Source organism: Paroedura picta, chromosome 14 (assembly GCF_049243985.1).
Source record: "Paroedura picta isolate Pp20150507F chromosome 14, Ppicta_v3.0, whole genome shotgun sequence".
NCBI classification, from domain to species: domain Eukaryota; kingdom Metazoa; phylum Chordata; class Lepidosauria; order Squamata; family Gekkonidae; genus Paroedura; species Paroedura picta.
In genome coordinates, this window is record NC_135382.1 from 16,053,937 (window position 1) to 16,074,681 (window position 20,745).

Sequence of the window (20,745 nt, forward strand, 5' to 3'; positions counted from 1 at the left end):
CAGCTACACTGCATATTGGGTGTTTCTAGCCCCCTCCCAGAGTTCCAGATGCCCCTGGAATGATTCTCTATTATAGCATATGGGGACTATTGACTATAATGCAGTAAAAAAAACACACACCAGCATTCACAAATATTCACTGAAACCAAATATTACACTGATGCTGAGATTCGAGGAATATCAGGAAATATAAATATTTTCAGGTTCTGAAAATACCATGCGTATGTATTTTGCACACCCCTTGTCATGACTATAGATTCCATGCATCCAAATCACATTCTGTACCTTGCTCATCCTATTAATCCTAAAGTCAAACAATCCCCACTGGAGTTTTAGAATATCAGAACTCTACTTGGGTATTTTGCTTTAGCCACTCAGTTAACACACATTTCCCCTTTTCTTCTATGGACATGTGATATAGCTACTGATTTGTAATATTTTTTGGAATATTTTTAATTAGAGTTTTTAATGAAGATTTTGAAAGATACAAAAATGAAAAAAGAACAGACATGTCAACTTCATTACAGTAATTTTTTGAATCTCCAGACAACCAGATCATATGTACTTCAGATTTACCAATTCATAGCAAATTTCTTAAAATGAAGATTAAGATTAATTCTACATTTGCTTTCTTTAGTGTCTAAAGTCACAAGTCATCCACTCATTTTTTCCTCCTTCCTGCAAGAAGTCAATAAGAGGTTTCCAGTTAATCACAAAGGAAGCTGTCCTCTCTAATCAGTGACTTTAATTTAGCCATTGCCGCAAATTCTAACATCTTTGACAACCAGTCCTCTGTTGTAGGTAGTTTTGTAGTTTTCCAATTCTGAGCATATGAGTCTCACAGCCATTATTATACACAAAAACAAAAGTCCCATAGCTATTCTCCAAATATTCATCTATTAAAAAGGTAAAGGTATCCCCTGTGCAAGCACCGAGTCATGTCTGACCCTTGCGGTGATGCTCTCTAGCATTTTCATGGCAGACTCAATACGAGGTGGTTTGCCAGTGCCTTCCCCAGTCATTACCGTTTACCCCCCAGCAAGCTGGGTACTCATTTTACCGACCTTGGAAGGATGGAAGGCTGAGTCAATCTTGAGCTAGCTGCTGGGATTGAACTCTCATGGGCAGAGCTTCAGACTGCATGTCTGCTGCCTTACCACCCTGTGCCACAAGAGGCTCTTATTCATCTATTAAACCTATAAAAAATGTTTCTGGTCTCATTTGTAAAAATGTTTCTGGTGAATCTTGAAAATCTTTTGCTGTGCATGCATGTATTTATATCCAAAATTTTGAGTATTTCGAACAAACAGGTCAAAGTAGTGCAAGAATCAGAAGTCTACCAGAAAGCCCAAGAGTAAAAAAGAATCTTTGCAATTGCAACACCCAAAGGCCTAGAAGTATGCAAGATTTCTTCATTGCATTTAGGCAGTGTTTACAGCATATGGCCATAATAGGAAACAGATTCCGACTAAGGCTGCTGATCAGAAACTTGTTGAGCAAGCAAGGTCCAAGTTTTATCCCAGAGCATGAACAGCTGTAGCTCTCCGCAGGAGCCGCTCTGTCATTGGAGCGTTTGGTCTAAGTTCCTCACGTTCTAGCAGGAGACATCTAAAAAAAGACAATGGGAGGGGGGAGAGATATGAACACTCTCTTAAAACAGCTCAGTTTTGGTTGCAGCAGCTAAATGTCTTTGGAAACAACAATCATGTTGTGTTCTATGGTTGGCTGCCATGGAAGATCTCACTGCAAAAGAACTGTGGTAGTCAATGGTGGCTAGAGTGGCGGAGCTATGGGGTTCTTTTTGTATTGTTCCACCATCTTGTTTTAATGTTAGGCTGTTTTAATTGTTGGTATTGGATTGTTGTTTTTATTGTTTTATCATGAGCCACCTTGGGCTGGCAGCTGCCAAGAGAGGCAGAATATAAATATAAAAATAAATAAACAAATAAAACAGCCCACCACATGGGAGTCCCTGGGGTACAGATGCTGCCCTGCCAGATTTGGAGCCAACGTGGGATGCCAAGGACCCATAGGCCTGCACAATGCCCAGCCTTTAAATATCACAAAAACGATTAGCTACGCAGGAAAGTAGCTGATGGGAATATAGCAAGGGGAAGAGGCAGGGCGGGGCTGTACAAAAAAACCTTTGCAGCCTCTAGCCAGAGATTCAGGACTATTACAGACTCACTCAACCAGGGCTCTTGCATCTACCTCCAAAGGGCACTTGGATCCAAAGTCCTTTGAAAGATGATGGAAGAGCACCTGACAGGCAATGGGTCTAAACAGAACCTTTCACAGTCTTGATAAGGGAAAGTGTACTGCAAGGCACCGTTTTCACTAACGTATGCACAGGGGGAACTTCTGGGCCACAGTGTAAAGGGGCTGCGGGGGCCAGAGATATCTCACACTCTACCTCCTTGCCTTTGAACTGATCAAAATCCAGATGGCGTCTTTAGAAAGCAGTTCTCACTTACCTAGCCAGTTTCTGGTTCGCTTTGGATTTACAGTTTAATGCAGCATGGATCAGCAGCTGGGCAAAAACATCTCTCTGGGGGGAAATTCAAGAGACAAATGTTACTGCTGCGTAAGAAGAGGGGTGTGTATGTGTGTGTGGGGGGGGGATTTCTTGATTGTCAGTGATTGCAACACACCCACTAGAAAGATTTGCTAGAGTCCACCCAGCCCCCCAACTGTTAATTTGGCTGTCCACTGAAACATCAGTGGAAGAACAAGAAATCAGCGATGGGCAAAATGATGGGTGGGTGCATTTAAATGCATGTTTTTTGACAAACCATTTTTACTGTGAAGGCGTAACAGGCAATAGGAGAACGTGTTTTGTATTTCTCAGTGCCTTAAAGGAGTGTAGCCACGTCTAATTGAGGCTCCTTCATATCCAGTTTTGTTATTATTCTGCAGCTCCATGTTGTGTGCTTTTGTAGCGTTAAAATGCGGCATTCTTCCAGTGTCAGGTAAGTTGGAGGGGGGATTTGAGAGGCAATGTGTATCCAGAAAGCAGGGAAACCGTGAAGCTGTCTACCCTAATCCCTGCTGGAATTTCTGCAGAGGAAACCTGCTGCCTTTCATAACAGTCCGAAGATGATCAGAAGAAGGCACCTGTCCCTAGCAGCAGCCCAGAAGGGAAGGAGCCACAAGCGGGAGTGCTTGTCTCCTATGACAGCTAAGACGTTTTGGGGTGGGGATTGCACTACGGCCCTGAAGTAGATACAGGCCTGGCAATGCACCCACAAGAAGGTTCTTGAACTTTTGGATGAGTTTCTTTAGAAGAAGAGTTAGTTCTTATATGCCACTTTTTTCTACCCAAAGGAGTCTCAAAGTGGCTTACAGTCGCCTTCCCTTTCCTCTCCCCACAACAGACACCCTATGAGGGAGGTGAGGCTGAGAGAGCCCTGAGATTACTGAAGAAGAAGAACTGGTTCTTATATGCTGCCTTTTCTCTACCCGAAGGAGTCTCAAAGTGGCTTACATTCGCCTTCCCTTTCCTGTCCCCACAACAGACACCCTGTAAGGTGGGTGAGGCTGAGAGAATCCCGATATCGCTGCTCAGTCAGATCAGCTTTATCAGTGTTGTTGCGACCCCAAGATCACCCAGCTGGCTACATGTGGAGGAGTGCAGAATCGAACCCAGCATGCCAGATCAGAAGTCTGCATTCCTAGCCACTACACCAAGCTGGCTCTCTAGAGGAACCAGGTCACAGAACAAGCATGACAGCGACCACCAAGCATTGTTCTCATTCCTTCTTGCCTTTCAAAGCTGAAGCGGAGCCTTCCCCATGGCCTCGTGAACTCCTGAAGACATTTTCTCTTCAGCTCGCTTCCACCTTTCCTAGGGCCCCAACACCGGACTGCCTTGCCTCGCCCCTTTACCTGAGCATTGCTTCCCCCGATCTCAACCAGCTGGTAGCGAATGGGATACAGCAACTCCACCGCCTTGTCGTAGTTGCCATTCTCAAACTCCACAAAAGCTTGCAACAACGCAAGGCCCAGTCTCCGAGAGAGGTTTAGCTCGTAGTCTTCACCAGGTGCCCTGGAGAAAAGAGAGGCAGAAGTCACACAACCTGCTAAAGGCTGCACTAAGAAGCCACTGCACTGGGGATGGCTGCGTGGCTGGATCATGAGAAGCAAGGCAGAAAACTAGAACTGGGCCCCTTAAAAAATAATAATAAAATGCCAAGCAAGACACAAAAGAAGAAATCTGTACTTGTAACACAGTTTGCAGCTTACTGGACCAGTTCCTGGAGAGTTGTGAATAACTCCTGAGTGGTTTTTTGGTCCTTGGCCCCTAATGAAGCCATCAGAATGTGAGCATCGTTGAAGACCAGGACATGATGCGGGGCATGTTTCTTTGTCAGCTGGTTTACTCCTTTCCACCTGTCGCCCACCTTCACTCCTAAAAGAAGAAGAAGACTTGGTTTTATACCCCGCCTCTCACTAGCTGAAGGAGTCTCAAAGTAGCTTACAATCGCCTTCCCTTCCTCTCTCCTCCAAAAGGCATTGTGTAAGGCGGGGGGGTCTGAAAGAGCTCTGAGAAAAACTGTGACTGGCCCAGGTTTACCCAGCAGGCTTCATATATCTCAAAGTGGCTTACAATCACCTTCATCTCCCCACAACAGGCATCTTGTAAGACAGGTAGGGCTGAGACAGCTCTGAGAGAACTGTGATTGACCAAAGGTTACCTAGCAGGAGTTGAGTGCCACATAACATCTAGCCTGGGCTTTTTTTTGGGGGGGGGGAGATTTCTTTGGAAGTCGGCTCCACTGAACATACTAGGACTGACTTTGGAGAAGATATACATTACCGTTATCTAAGTTTTGGAGCGCTTTTTAAAATGCAGAACACGGTTTCTCTATTTGAATAAATATTTACTGACCACTTGGATCCACCTCTTCACCATTCTGACCTGCCAGGCTGCCTCTAGCTGGATTTGAACTCTGTTCTCCTGTTTCAGACCAACATGGCTACTCACCATGCAGTGGTTAAAAGCAGCATCCTCTAAATCTGGAGAACCAGATTTGCTTCCCCAGTGCTTCAGATGAGGCCTACTGCGTGGCCTTGAGCCAGTCACAGTTCTCTCAGAACTCTCTCAGCCTCATCTGCCTCACAAGGGACCTGCTGTGGAAGAGGAAGGAAAGGGGCTCATAAGCCGCTCTGAGACTCCTTAAGGTGGAGAAATTGGGATATAAAACCCCAACTCCTCTTCGTCTTTTACAGTCCCAAGAATCAGGGATCCTCAGCAGGATAGTATTTATTTAGGAGATTTCTGTGCTGCCTCTCCAAAGTCCTGGTCAAAGTTGGGTTACAGTTTAAAAAGTACACCCGCAGACTGCAACCAAGGAACAGCAGCACACAAAGGGGTCCATTCCAAAAGTTTTTTCTCTCCCTCCTGTGGTAAAGAAGTGTGCAGTTGTGTTTCTGCAACAAAGAAACAAATACAAGCAAAGAGAGGCATCCCTTTAAAACTAACACTTCGTGTTCCAAAAAAACGCCAAACAAACCAGAAAGCATTGCTTGGCATATAACAGGCTAAGGTAGTCAAACTGCGGCCCTCCAGATGTCCATGGACTACAATTCCCATGAGCCCCTGCCAGCAATGAGACTCCCATGGCAGGCACTCATGGGAATTGTAGTCCATGGACATCTGGAGATCTGCAGTTTGACTACCCCTGTTGGGAGTTTGCTATTATTATTTGTTTGTTTCTATGGTACAGAAGAGCAGAGCACAGCACAAAAACAAAAAACACATAACAGAAACACCTCCCAAAGTAGCCCTTTGCATGCCAAAAAAAAAAAAAAGGACATTTAAAACAATGAGATGGAAACTGCTCTCAAAAGGCAAATTTTGAGGGAGATTTTGTTTCTTGTTTGTTTCTAAATATATGTCTTCTTCTTGGAACCTCTGCATTTTAAGTGATGCAGAAATGCGCATCTAAAGGTCTCTACAGGAAGAAAAATCACTTTGGTGTGAAGGCAAAAGGGGGAGGTTCTTTTTGGAATGTTGCTAATGAAACATGCAAGGAGAAAGCCGTTCTGTACCTTCTAACTGCAGCCGATACAGCATGGAGCAATTATCGACAATATCCAGCATGGTCCCACTTGACTGGCACCTGGGTGCGATCTACAATCCACAAGACAGACAGCACTTTGACTGGCCACGTTCAAGGGAGAGAGACAAAGCAAGAGGGGAGAAACAGGAGCAAATGGGAGGTGGGAATGGGATTTCCCCTCCCCAGTGAATCTTTGCAGGTCCCCCTCTCATACACCTCTAATATTAAATGCTCACGTTGAACTGCTCTTTGTTAACTTGTTTTAGTGTAGGCATATGGACTTTGTGCCTTCCTTGATTCCCTAAATAACATTTAGGCCTTCTTTTGTAAATCCAATAATTATGATTTAAGGTGAACTAATCTGCACTTTTCAGAAAACTTCTTCTAGTAGAAGAAGAAGAGGAAGAAGAAGAGTTGGTTCTTATATGCCACTTTTTTGGCTACCCGAAAGAGCCCCAGAGTGGCTTACAGTTGCCTTTCCTTTCCTCTCCCCACAACAAACACCCTGTGAGAGAGGTGAGGCTGGGGGAGCCCGGATATCACTGCTTGAACAGCTTTATCAGCGTCCTGCCAAGCCCAAAGTCACCCAGCTGGCAGTACATAAATCTGTGCTTATCCAAAGACTGTGATTCATTCACTGTGTTCACAATGTCTTTATTTCCTTACACTTTCACACATACTGAATCTTGCACTTTTAATCCACCAACTCACTTCAGTGATAGTGTGTAAGTGAATTTAGACATTGCACACAGTAAAATCGACTTGCAAAGTGCATGGGAAGAGAATGAAAGTGCATTATTCCTACTCTCCTATGAGGACCCAAAGCAGCTCACATCTATCTCCTCATGACAACCCTGTGAGGTAGGATAGGCTGCGACTATGTGACCGGCCCAAATACACCCAAGATAACTGCACTTCTTTTACAAAGCCCCTCCCCTTTCTACCAGTCTGCAACCCCTCAGAAAGGTGACATGAGTCTGTCTGTTCTGGAGTTTACTGGCCACAAGAAGCTCAACTGTGTAGAAACCCCACATATTTATAATCAAACATGTTCTTGGCTGTAAGCAACCAGCCTATAAATTTAGGACCCTCTCAGCACCGTGTTGCTGCCTGCCTCCCTCCCTCCACTAATGCGCTCCTGCCAACATTAGTCAGGTGGATGAGCACAAAGTCTCATTTAAAATGGCAAAACAAGTCCAAAACGTAACACGGAAGCACTGCTTCCTGATAGGCCACAAGATTAACAAAACCAGAGTAAATTATTCAAAATGGGGAAAAGCAGCAGGTTCACAGCCCCACCCAAAGTGGAGCTGTGTCCTTTTAAGACCACTGATTCTGACTGCTCAGCGCATTTAAGTAACATCAATAGCCCTAAACTTAGAATGGCATTCATCGCCCTACATCTCCAGACCATGCCAACGGCCTATTTGGAAGGCAGATGTGCCCAAGTACCGGCTGATTCAAGGACCTGTCTTTGTGGAGAGATCCAGTTACAGAAAATGTAATCCCTTATGTACTTCACTGCTCCCTCGATTCGGAGCTGAGATTCAGATTCTTGGGAAAGTTTCTTGTCAAGGATAATGGGTACACAGTCTGAGATACTATGAACGCTTTGGCTGCAAGGAAAATCAGGGATAGATTGGGGAAACCTGATTTAATTTGCTTTGATTAAACTCAGAAGTTATTTTGTAAAAATGAATTTAGATTGTGTTTTGAAACTGGACAGTTCGTATAACTAAGTCATGATTGTTTGTAAGGTTTGCCATGGCCTTGGGCCACATGCAATTCATGTAACTCGCGTTCACTCTCTCACTCACTGGAGCCCATGAGCGCAAAAGGGTGCTGCCCTGCAAACTATGCCAGCTAAACCTAGAGGTCACGGTTTTCCTTGGCCAGGAAGAGCTGCTACTTCAGCATCAGGTCACAGCACAGCCAGATGGGAACGGAAGGAAGAGGGTCATTGGCCTGCACGGAAAAAAGACTCATACTCACGTGAGTGTCGTAAATGGTCAGAGCAGCCTCATATTCACCCTGTGAAAGCAAAGAGAATGCCATGTTTTGAGTCTCACAGATCTGGTAACAAGAAGCCATCACCACTGCTGCCCCCCCCCCCTGAATTTGGCTACTATGGCTACTATGAAACCAAGAATAAAATGAAATCAAGGAAACTTGCATCAGTCAACCTGATGGAAGGTGTGATGGCCTTTTAAATCACCTCATCTAATTAATTAATGTCTCAAGCCAGGGGTAGTCAAACTGCGGCCCTCCAGATGTCCATGGACTACAATTCCCAGGAGCCCTTGCCAGCATTCGCTGGCGAATGCTGGCAAGGGCTCCTGGGAATTGTAGTCCATGGACATCTGGAGGGCCGCAGTTTGACTACCCCTGTCTCAAACCATACAGACAAGATAGATCAAGATAGATGGTCGTGTTGGTCTGTCAGTTGCAGTCAAAAAGAGCAAAAGTCTGGTAGTGTTAAAGATGGGACAGCCTGTCTCTTCCATTGGGGTAATATCCCAAGCTCTCACCCAATGCAGGATATGCCACCTTTTTCTTTTAATGTAGCAGTCTGAAGTTTCCTCATAGCGGAAGAGCATATAATAGATCTACAGTGCATGTATTTATATTAAGAAAGCTGAAGCTGAGTTTAATAAACAGTTACATGCAGATTTCTTCAAGTTCACTTTGCCACAAGAACAGTCCTCAGCCCAGGAGAGAGGCAGAGAGGAAGAGGAAAATGACAGTTAAACTGTAAAAACACACAGGGGGGAGGGGCTGATTCCGGAGCAGAGCTTTCAGACCCCTTCCCTCCTGGAATCTTACAGTCTCAAATCAGGCCCCAGAGATTTCCCTACAGGTAGCACCTTAAAGAGTCTCTTGTGGCGCAGGGTGGTAAGGCAGCAGACGTGCTGTCTGAAGCTCTGCCCACGAGGCTGGGAGTTCGATCCCAGCAGCCGGCTCAAGGTTGATTCAGCCTTCCATCCTTCCGAGGTCGGTAAAATGAGTACCCAGCTTGCTGGGGGGTAAACAGTAATGACTGGGGCAGGCACTGGCAAACCACCCCGTAATGAGTCCGCCATGAAAACGCTAGAGGGCGTCACCCCAAGGGTCAGACATGACTCGGTGCTTGCACAGGAGATACCTTTACCTTTAGCACCTTAAAGACAAACAAAATTTGTGGCAGGGGAGAATATTTGTGGATCAGCTGTATCTGAAGAAGTGAGCAGTGCCTCACAAAAGTTCATACCCGGCCACAGGTCTTGTCAGTCTTTGAGGGCTACTGGATTTGCATACAGGAGAAGTCCTAGGAGCACATCCAGACTCACTCCCATTTCAACCACGGCATGCACTGCCCCCTTGTAAAAGAGGGAAATCGTCTCATTCCACACATTGTCTTGTTTTTAACCCTTGCCCCTCGAGGAAAATAGCATTTTCTTCTCCAGATGGGGAAACAGCAGTGCCCTAGTCCCAAAACTGGACTAGGGGGATTTAAAATGCCACTTGTCCAGAATGAAGAAAAAACTATGAAAAACTCTCTCTCCTCCCTCTTTCTCTTTCTGTCTCTCCCTCTGTGTGTGTGTGTGTGTGTGTGTGCGCAGGCATGCACAAGAATCAAAAGGCATCAAATACATCCAAATGAGGAAACCAAGTCAAGGGAAAGAATTGACAAAAGGACAGCAGAGAAAAAAATCAACCTTTCAAGAATTTTCAAGCAAACACAGACAGAGTTGAAGAAATGCCTACATACCTTTTCAATAAAATACAAAGCCCAATGCCAGTAATTATGGCAAGCAAGCATATCACTGCCCTGGTAAGAATGGGGGGGAAAGTAATTAAAATACCGTTTCAGATAACAAACTATAAAGACAGTGGCAAAAAATAACAGCAATCCAGTTAAGAATACGCAAATCAGTCTGTCATCCATAAAGCCTTCTGAGATAGGAAGCTAAGGTAGCTTTCTAAAATTGTGTCCATCTCCACTCCCCCCCCCCAAAAAAAAGTTAACAATGAAATGGGATGCCCAGTCCCACTGGTGAACCTGAGTGGAAGTTGATTCTCTCTTCCCTAGATAGCCTTACGAAAACTGTGACTTCAAACACCTGCAGTTTGAGAGCTGTACAGGTAGACAGAGCTGCCTAATCTTTGCGCCATCTGTCTGAGCTCTTGGATACTATACCCAACAAAGGGGCCACCACAGAAAGGGCCCCTGCTTCTTGCATTTGCCAGATTTACATCAGAAGGCCCAGGTACTCTCAAGTAGAGGTTCATCTGATGGCTTGTTTGTAACACAAGTGTGTGGAATAAACCCATTCCCTGTGTAGCCGTGCAGAGCTCAGCGACAGCCCAGTTAAGAGGAGCTGACCTTCCAGTTGTTTTCAGTTTGCTTCATGAAGGCCAGTCCAGTCTTCAGGTCTGCTTTCATTTCGTTCACATGGGCAAGGGTGTGGACGGACCACGCATCAGTCTGGTTGATCGCCAAAGCCTAAGAGAAGAAGGGTGGGAAATCTCCATGAGGGGAGATTAACTCATAAGCGCTACATTCTTATGCCTTTATTTTTGCTTTGTTTTTTTAGAAATGCCTCAAATGGTTTGTATCTCTTGGGTGGGCACAATGACAAATACCTTGCCCCAGAGGAAAAATAGCTACCACACCAAGACAGAAGATGAAATAGAGAAGGCAGAGCCTTCCCTTCCTTTCCCCGCAATAGGCACCCTGTGAAGGAGGTGGGGCTGAGAGAGCTCTGACAGGACTGCTCTGTGAGAACAGCACTATCAGGCCTGTGACTGCATGTGGGAGCATGTGGAGAAGAAGCAGAGAATCAAACCCTGCTGGCTAAATTAGAAACTGTCACTTAACCATTACACCAAGCTGGCTCTCTGCTCCTGGTAATTTTTAGCATTAAAAAAACAACAACTGGAAAACTATCTTCTTTTATCTTCTTCTTGGACTGAGAGTTACTGCCAATCACTTTCTGCACTCAGCGCTTTCACTAGCAAATTAAAAATGCCAGCTGTCAGACTTTGGCTTCCTTTACCTCATAGGCAAGCTTCTCCGCACGATCAAAGAAATTGGTTTCCATGAGCCCAAAGGAGTACATGCCTTTCAGGTAACTAAGCAAAGAATGAAAAAGCCTTTCAGAATCAGAGAATAATTAATATCCCAATCAAGATAACTCTACTTTACAAACACTCATTATGTTAAGATTTTTGTACTTGTGAGAGGGTCTCTGTAGAAATTAGTATATTCAGGAAACCCACACTGCATTCACAGTAGACTTGATAGCAACTACAAGGTCTGTGCAATAATAATTCAGCAATTAAAATCAGTCTATAAATACACAGCATTAATAATGAGACAGTTTGCACAAAATGCAGGGATAGTACAGGGCAATTCATAACAGGAACAATGGTTTCCATACAACATTTTCTATAACGTATCTTATGATAACAGTAACTTGTTAATTAAGATCTCATAGGTTTGTCAGTTTGAGATTCAGATTCGTGGGGAGGGGTTTCTGGGGCCCAGCAGAGGCTGTTGGTAGGGTCAGCCTCAACCAAATGCCTGGCAGATGAGCTCCCTTTTACAGGCCCTGCGGATCTGTGGAAGATCAGGGAAGGCCCTGATCTCTTCAGGGAGCTCATTCGATCAGGTGGGGGACAGGACAGAGAAAGCTCTGGCCCTGGTTGAGGTCTGACATGCTTCTTTGGGGCCAGGGATCACCAGCACTGAGTTGCATGCTGTTCTGTAGGATTACAAATTTCGCAAAGAACTCTGAAGCGATCTTGACATTTACAGATGTTCTTCAGTTTAAGAAAGTATCGTGTGCAGACAGCTGCAGAACAAAAATGATCTTACCTGCTAAGAGGCATGTCTTGTGTCCAGTGAGGATAGACGCGGGCAATAGAATCTCTCATTTGTGCCTGATATCCCAAGTAAAAGTAAGTATCATGTGCAAATTTAATGGCTAACAAGTCAGTTGGGTGGTTGTGTAGGATCTGATCCCATGTATCACAAGCTTTAGGAAGCTCCCTGCAGGAGGGGAAAACACAGTTTGTCCTTCATGACCAGGTTGCTGACAGTCATTTCCCTGTTCAGGCTTAATATGTAAAACCAAAGCTACCACTAACTTAATTCAGGACTACATGGAATGGAATATAAATAACCTTCAGTATGCTGATGACACTACCTTCTTTTGAGAAACTAAGGAAGGCCCAGAACAGCTTTTCTTGGATCACAAATGGATCAGAGAGGTGGTTGCAGGACGGAAATTAAACGTCAAATTGATCTGGGTCGCTCAGCAATGATAAGCTTGAACCGAGTATGGAAAAGCAAGGACATAAGCCTGATTACCAAACGTAGGTCAGTTCAATCTATCATATTTCCTAACAGCCATTTATGGCTGTGAAAGCTGGACAATTAAGAAATAGTAATGGAGGAGAGTTGATTTTTCTGTACTCTGGTGCTGGAGAAGGCTCCTGCAGATTCCATGGACAGTAAAAGTCACAAACAACGAAAGACCAGAGTGCATAAAGCCTGATATATCACTGGAAGGAAAAGTCACGAAACTGCCTCACTTATTTGGCCATGTCATGCGATCCAACTCAGTGGAGAGAGCAATTATGCTAGGACTGGTTAGTGGTAAAAGGAAACCAAGCCAACAAAGAACCTGGTGGTTAGATACAACCCAAATGGACACTGGTCAGAGCATTATACAACTAAAAATTGAAAGATGTGGAGACAGCTGGGCCATAGGGTTGCCAAGAGTCAGACATGACTGAATGGCTAACATCATTATCGCATGGCCTGTGATCCACTAAGCCATTGGCTATGCAGGGCTGATTTCCCAGGATCAACCCCAAGAGGTGATCTGTTATAAATGGTTGGTGGACCAAGACTTTTGTTTTGATGGGTCATAAGATGAGCAGGAAGAACCATGAGGTAACATAAGGAGTCTCATTGGCTGTTTTCTTGATGGCACCTGAGTTTTGGCCACTGTGTGACACTTGAGTGTTGGACTGGGTGGCCCACTGGACTGATCCAACATGGCTTCTCTTATATTCTTCTGAGCAAGAAGAAAAGTTCCCACATTTGATTCCCACCTCTATATTTATTTGGAGGCTAGAATGTCTGGGTAAGCTATGTGGGTTGGATAAACGGCAGGTAGAACTAATCCTGAAACTACACGGAGAAGGAATGTCAAACAATGAAAACCAGACGAGAGAGGCCTAAACTCATGACAGGGTTAGTTTTCCTTTTGACAAAGAAATGTAACAAAAAAAATTGCTTTGCCCTAAGTGTAGATAACAAATAAATTGTTTAAACAAGAAAGGGAGGGGGAATTCAAAAACAATCTGTTTCAATCTTTATAAAGTCAAAGTCAAACTTTATTGCACTAGGCCATAGGCCATCGCAAGATCGGATAACAAGGATGATGGTTGAGAAAATATTTCTAGAACATTAGATCTTATTGAAAAGCTATAAATCTTTGTTGGTCTTAAAGGTGCCACTTTTTACTTTATTATATGTCTTATATTTTTCCTATGGCGTGTCTAAATTTTGAACACCACCTTGAGGCTCAGCAGGAAAGGTGAACCATTAACCAAATGTTTAAATAACGTCTTCCAGACGTATTCCTGACACACCAAGGGCTTACCCATTAGCAAAGAGCTCCAGTGCAGAGACATGCAGCTTCTCCCGCTCAGTCAATGGCTGAGACTGTGAAAGCACCGACATTTTCTTTATCGCACCATCTAATTTTCTGTCAAGCCGCACTGTACTGCCCGTACCAATCAGCGTCAAGCCATTAGCCATCACATGCCCCATTGCTGCAGGGAGGGAAAATACAAAAAGTAAAACAAAAAAAATTAGGCAAAACACCACAGCGTTCTTATTCTTCACATTCAGAAAGTCCATCCTTGAGAACAGGTAGTGGTGGCCGCCACAAAATGGACGCCATGAGGATAGATCCTTTAAAACATGGCGGCCATAATGGATAAACTGCCCGTTCTGAGTTTGAGAGGTTTCCATTTCTAAAGAGTGGCCAGAGTTTCCTGGGAGAGATTTCCAACCCTGCAGACATAAGAAAGCCTGTGTTTATGGCTAAAACAAGGGTGGGCAGATGAGACAGGCATACCCAGGATCAATGCAATGTTTTGCTGGTTAATGAACTGGCAGGAAACCCAATGCATCCCATCTTAGACCTTTTAGTTCTTTTCTTAAGAACCAGGAAACGCAGTGGCAGACACTGGGTTGGAGATTGCTAGGGCTCAGTGGGAAAACATCTGCTTGGCATGCAAAAGGTCCCAGATTCAATCTCTGGTAAAAGGAATCAGCTAGCAGGTGATGTGAAAGACCTCAGCCCTGAACCCCTGGACAGCCACTGCATCTTCTGAGTCAATAATAATGACTTGGAGGTATCGATGGTCTACTTACTCAGTATATGGCAACTTCATGTGCATCGTATCAGAAAAATGTTCTAATTGTATGTTCAAACAATGATGACAAACCATTCAAACCAGATGAGGCTGTAACAAATGTAACCGCTGGGATGCTCACAAGAACTGACTACAGTGAACCGACAACTTACTATCTTTGAACAAATTTCTCTGCATGTGATCATTGTTTTTAAGCTCTTGCTGCCTTGAGATCCATAGGAAAATGTTTGTAGGGAATTTTAAGTTACTGCTGCCTTTATTTCCACAGGGAAACAAAGGTTCCAAATAAATAAATATTGGTTGTTTTGAGTACCTATGATGAATCATTTCTGAAGCATTAAAATTATTATATTTGCTTTGATACCAAAATTCTTCATTTAAACATGACCGAAGGAACAATTGCTTTGGGCATTTCAATGAAGCAGAAAGTACTTAAGAGCATTAGAGCTGGGTCTAACTTATTTTCCCTTGTTTTTTTCCCCTCCTTACAAGGACAAAAGATGCCAAGGAGTTCATTCAAGTTTGTTGGCTTGGAATAAAAATTCCAAAATTACAAGGGTTAACCAGCTAGATTGGCTAGCAGGCCAACACGGCTACAGAATTAGAGTGTGTTAAATAAACAGGCTGGCTGTCCCAACTTTTATCTATTTACTATTAAATTTATAGATCACCTCTGTCTATAGCCAGGCTCAGGGTGGTTTACAACATGTTAAAATCAGTTTAAAATACGAAACAATAAAACAAGGAATACACCAAATGCTCCAATATGCCTGCTACTTTCCAACATACATACAGTACTCAGTGGTGGGATTTCATTCTGGATAGGGAAGGAAGGAGGCCCATATGATTTTATTTGTTGTTCTGGCCTCAACCTCAAAACTTCGAAAAAGAGCCAGTAAAACATACAAAAGTAACTCATGGCCCAGAAAGGGAGGAAACTTCTTTTATTTCTTTATAGCCAAATGTGGATTTGGGAAATCCAGAAACTGAAGGTGAGAGTTTGATTCCTTGTTCCAGATTTTATGTTTCCTTGCCTCGAAAATCGTTCAAACGCCATTGTTCCTCAAGGCTCCTTGCAATAAAACAGACCATTACGTTTTATTTGACGGAACCTGATAACAAAAACACGGCTTTTTTTAAAGAGCAGGGAAATTGCCAGAAACTCGCCAAGATCCTTTTGCAGGGCAGCCAGTGGCCTTGGGTGCCAGGCAGCTCAGGATTCTTATGTTTGCTTTGGAAGGTAGCATTTTGCTTCTCATGTTTTCTTTGATGATAACAGGGAACAAGTGGCGTGTTGCACTGGGGGGGGAGCGCGAGTACCTGGAGACTTGTACACTGAAATAGTCTCTGTGTGTATATTATTCACTTGACAACTGAAGAAGACCTTCTGGGTCAAAATGGGTTTGGTCACAGCATTGTAACCATTCATGTTATTCTTGGGGGCTGTATGTGCAGCGTTGATAGGTTGCTCTCAATGTGGATTTATGTTTTTGGTGATATTTGTAATTTGTAAACCTTTTTAAGTGCACTAGACAATAAATAATCGTATTTTATTCTAATTCTCAGTTTGCTCAACTTTCAGGTTTGTAGCTTGATCTTTCAGGTTGGGTTTTTGTTCCCTTTTACTCTTGCTAAAGAAAAGTGCAACTTTATAATCCATCTGGGTTTTGAAACATTTTTTGAGCTACATGGACCTTTTTCACTATCTTCTCTTGCCTCTCCATCCTGAAGACAAGTTCTGCACCATCACAAGCTTCAGAAAAGAAATGCATAGCAAATTTTGATGGGTCCTAATCCAACAACTGTTTCATTGACCTATTTAATCCTTCACCTCTCACTCTTTTGTGCAAGATTTATCTGACCACTCCTTTACATTTGACAGCACAAGAAAACACAATTTCCATGTCAAACGAGTTCGCTTCCTCCGGAGAGTTACTTACTAAAATTCGGATCGGCTGCTTCTAATTTTGAGAGAGATCCTTCAATACCTCCTAGACTTTCATCATTTGTCCACGTTGCATACTGCAACCACAAAGAAAATGCACCTCATTAAGAATCTAAGCAGAAAAATGCATTTTCAGCTTTCAATATATGTGACGTTCTTAAAAACACTTTCCTTGTTCAATTAAAAATATAGTATTACTAACAGACCTGCTCATCCAATCTTTTGAATGAACTGGGATATGGAATGATTAAAGGTAAAGAAAGGTAAAGGTATCCCCTGTGCAAGCACCGAGTCATGTCTGACCCTTGGGGTGAAGCCCTCTAGCGTTTTCATGGCAGACTCAATACGGGGTGGTTTGCCAGTGCCTTCCCCAGTCATTACCGTTTACCCCCCAGCAAGCTGGGTACTCATTTTACCGACCTCGGAAGGATGGAAGGCTGAGTCAACCTTGATCCAGCTGCTGGGATCAAACTCCCAGCCTCATGGGCAGAGCTTTCAGATGGCTGCCTTACCACCCTGCACCACAAGAGGCTCTTATGGAATGATTGAATATAGGCTAATCTGCTCAGATCCTGGAAGCTAAGCGGGGTCAGTATTTGGAGGGGAGACCATCAAGAAAGACTCTGCAGAAGACGGCACTAGCAAACCACCTCCGCTGGTCATTTGCCTTGAATCCCCCATGCTGGGGCCACCCAAAATCGGTTGCAACTTGACAGCATACATGTACAGAGAATGTGTTCCCACGGTCATTTCAGGTGGATCAGAAGAATTAGTGGTGACTTAATATACAACTGTGAATACTGTGGTTAAGGGAAGAAAACTTTCTACAACTGCCCACAGAAGAGTTTCCTTAAACATCCTCCTTAAATATTTTAGGTTCAGGGAACAACAGATGCTCCAACACAAGGGAAACTACGTAAGCATTCACCAAATCAGGACTCTGGGCTGGAAATTCATGGAAGTTCCATACAAGAGAAAGGAACCCCCAGTCGATAAAAAAATATTCTAAAAGTGGCCCAACGATGTACCAGGTTTACTTATTTATCATGCTACAGTTTACTTGTTCAAGATGTTTATCCTTGTGTATGTCAAATCCATGAGAGGGATCTTCCACTCCCCAATTCTATGGAGAAATGTGCATCTAGCATCCACTGAAAACAATCATGTGGAATTAAATATAATCTCTTCATGATTTTTACCTGAGTAAGCGTAGCATCAAACATTTTACAAGCCTCATTACTCGTGGTGGAGAGAACAAGTCCAGCTTCCTGCCAAGCCTAAGGAAGACACAAAAGAGAAAAATGACTTTGATGTTTCTGGTGAAGATCGAACTTTAATGGAAATTTCTAAGCTGGGGGGGGGAGGAATTTGCGCATCTGTGTTTAAAACAAAACCATAAATGTGGCAGAAATTTTAAAAAACATGCAAAACAGATTTAAGCACACCACATGTGTTGTGCACAATCTGGCGCTGTTATACATGGTTTTGAGCCTTGTGCAAACCTGCCTTTGACAGTCCACGCAAACTGTGCTGTTATTTATTGATCTATTTATTAGAAATAAATCCTGCATAGGCTCAGTTAAGTCTGACAGCCAGAAGATTTTTTTTTGTATTTTGCCCTTCCCAAGGGATTAGTGTGGATTAAATCAGTCGAAAACACAGTAGGTATACAAATAACATGTAAACATTTAACATTCTAAAATGTAGCTTAATATTAAATTAATCAGTTGCACGGAGCCACCTCCTTCTACCTGGAGGAAGAGGGGGGATCATGCCCGGGCAGAGGGTTGGCACAGGATTCAAAGGAAAGCCCTTCCAAATCAATTTCACTGAAAATCAGAAATAAGTTGTATGCACAGAAAAGACCCTAGTCAGCTGTTTAGTGGGGATTAAAAAAAAATGTTCCCATGTGAATTGCTTGTGCTACCCAGCAAGTTTAGAGGTGTTCTACAGAGAAATTAAAAGGCCTTATGTCAATTTCCATATGATTTTTCTGCATGGGATTTACAAGGAATTCCTCTGTACAAATTAATAAATAATGTTATTAAGAAAAGGCTTAGAAAGAGAAATACTGAGAATACCTTAAACATTGAATTTTCAGCCGAAAGGCATTTTACCGTTATTTTAATTGTTACTGTTGTTTTAATTGTTATTTTAACTGTTTTAATCAAATTAAATTCTACTCTGAGATTCTGTCTACCACCCAAAGCCAATTTAATGGGATGGGTGGAATAAGGATGGATGGATGGATGGAATGAATTTCTAGTGGCCAGGAGATTTTTCTTTGGATGTTGTTTTCAAGACCTCAGCCATAGGCTTGGTGGAACAGCTCTGTCTTGCAGACCTTGTAGAACTGTTCACGGTCCTGCAGGGCCCTGCTTTCACTAGGAAGAGCATTCCACCAAACTGGGGCCAGGGCTGGGCTCAAACTTTGTTCTATTGCTTCAGACCAACGTGGGCACCCACCTGAATTATTTTTATTTATTTAATTGAACTTATACGCAGCCCTCCCAAGCTTTAATGCAGGGGTAGTCAAACTGCGGCCCTCCAGATGTCCGTGGACTACAATTCCCAGAAGCCCCTGCCAGCATTCGCTGGCAGGGGCTCCTGGGAATTGTAGTACACGGACATCTGGAGGGCCGCAGTTTGACTACCCCTGCTTTAATGGCTCAGGGTCATTATCTGTACAGGACGGCAGAGTAATCGCTCTGCAGTCTCTAATCTATACTCCTCGAGGTTACTTCCGAAGGCACTATCCCCCAAATGGCTCCCAGTTGCACACACAATTGCACTCCCTCCCAGAATGCTAACAGGCATTGCGTGCTTGCAGTGGGTACTGAACTTTATCCTTTTTATGTCTGTGTACCCATGCTGGTAACAGTGCCGGTAATTGCACCCAGGGGAAAGTTCAGTCTGTCCTCCTCTGCAGCAAATCCAAGACTCTCATGCTGATTTCTTAAAAGTGTATTAAGAGAAAGATTTCTGCAACAGGCAGGAATTGGGGGGGGGGGAGAGCTACCTCTTTATGGTGATGGTTCACAGAAGCCATTCTTAAAGAGGAAGGGACATATCAGATTTTTAAATCCAGCTTCTGCAAAAGCGCATGCCCAGATAAGGTGGATATTAAAAGTGGAGGAGCCAGTTTGCTTTCATTGCCATTATTCACACAGTAACCTAAAACTAGAAGCCTGTGTAGCCTAATTCCAGTCCTGGAGAACTGGGGAAAATCTGCAATTTTTGAAAAACTGAAATATTACACCCACACAAACACACACATCCCTACTCAGGCTTCTGTGTAATCACATCTTTTCCATAAATGCAGACGGGCAGGATGTGAAATAAAACAGCCATCTGGCGGCACCTTGAGGACTAGCCACCTTGATTTCCGCGGAGTTTTTCTATGTGTCTATTTTGACCTAAGTGGTGCCACTTCGGGATTCTGGTTTTATTCTGCTAAAACAGACTCGCAGGACCGGAGAGGATCAGCTTCGGTCGGTGGGGCTCCAAATGCGGGCCGAAGCTCAGCCCGTGAGAGAGAATCGGGCAAGGATGGCACACACTGGGGGCCATTACCTGGCCTCCCTCCGGGCCGCTGGCCTCGTTCTGCTTGGCCCCCGTCTTGGGGAGCGTCCTCAGCGCACGTCGGCCTTTCGGGGGGCCACACGCACACAGGATAATGCACTTCAGAAGATGTGGTTGTTCCGCACGGCGGAATCCAGCTGCAAAAGCGCGCTGAAAGCGCATGAGCCACCCTGGGCAGGATGGGCCGAGCGCGGAAGCCCCGACGGGAAAGCGCGCCGGGGACCAAGAGCGACAGGCAGCCGGGCCTGAAGAAGGAGCAGGTCCCCGGCAGCGTCTCCCCCGCCGCCCCGCTCGCAGCCGCCCTATCCGGGGAGGCTGCAGCAGCTGCAGCGACGGCGAGGAGCGGCGCCCCGCGGAACAAGACGCGCCCTGCAGCCCCCCGCCCGTCGAGGGACGCTCTGGAGCCCAGCCCAGTCCTGCGGGGCCGGAGCCCCTCTGCCGCCGCCGCGCCGTCTCACCTTGCAGTCCCTCCACTGCGCCATGCTCGCCGGCGGCCCTGGGTTGGGAGGACTGGGGGAGGCTTGGCCAGAGCCCTCCCCGCCCTCCCTGGCCAGCCCCGGAAGAGGCTCGGCGAAAGAGAGACGCCCTCTGCCCGCCCAGAGAGCCGCGCCCAGGTAGGCGCCGTCTCGGGGCCGCGGGGGTGGCGCTTGGCAAGGCTCCCAGGGGGCTGGCTGGGGCCACACCTGGACCCGTGTTGAAGGGCAGGGACTCCCCACCCAC

The 20,745-nt window shown here is 44.7% G+C and overlaps 2 protein-coding genes across 2 annotated transcripts in view; one reads left to right on the top strand and one right to left on the bottom strand.

Annotated features, from left to right (window-relative positions):
• Positions 1 to 428: 428 nt before the first annotated feature.
• Positions 429 to 20,607, bottom strand: TTC38 (tetratricopeptide repeat domain 38). The gene is made up of 14 exons (XM_077310071.1): positions 20,484 to 20,607; positions 17,643 to 17,720; positions 16,439 to 16,520; positions 13,718 to 13,889; positions 11,920 to 12,093; positions 11,099 to 11,174; positions 10,426 to 10,545; positions 9,811 to 9,870; positions 8,055 to 8,093; positions 6,052 to 6,133; positions 4,243 to 4,408; positions 3,886 to 4,045; positions 2,475 to 2,548; positions 429 to 1,608 (listed from the first exon to the last, which is right to left on the bottom strand). Exons 1-14 carry the CDS (start codon positions 20,505 to 20,507, stop codon positions 1,515 to 1,517), a joined length of 1,401 nt encoding a protein of 466 aa, XP_077166186.1. The 5' UTR covers positions 20,508 to 20,607; the 3' UTR covers positions 429 to 1,514.
• Positions 20,554 to 20,745, top strand: part of CDPF1 (cysteine rich DPF motif domain containing 1) — a 35,908-nt gene continuing 35,716 nt past the window's right edge. The window contains exon 1 of the mRNA XM_077310075.1: positions 20,554 to 20,639. The gene's annotated coding sequence lies outside the window, so the exon portion shown is untranslated. The remainder of the gene's footprint in view (positions 20,640 to 20,745) is intronic.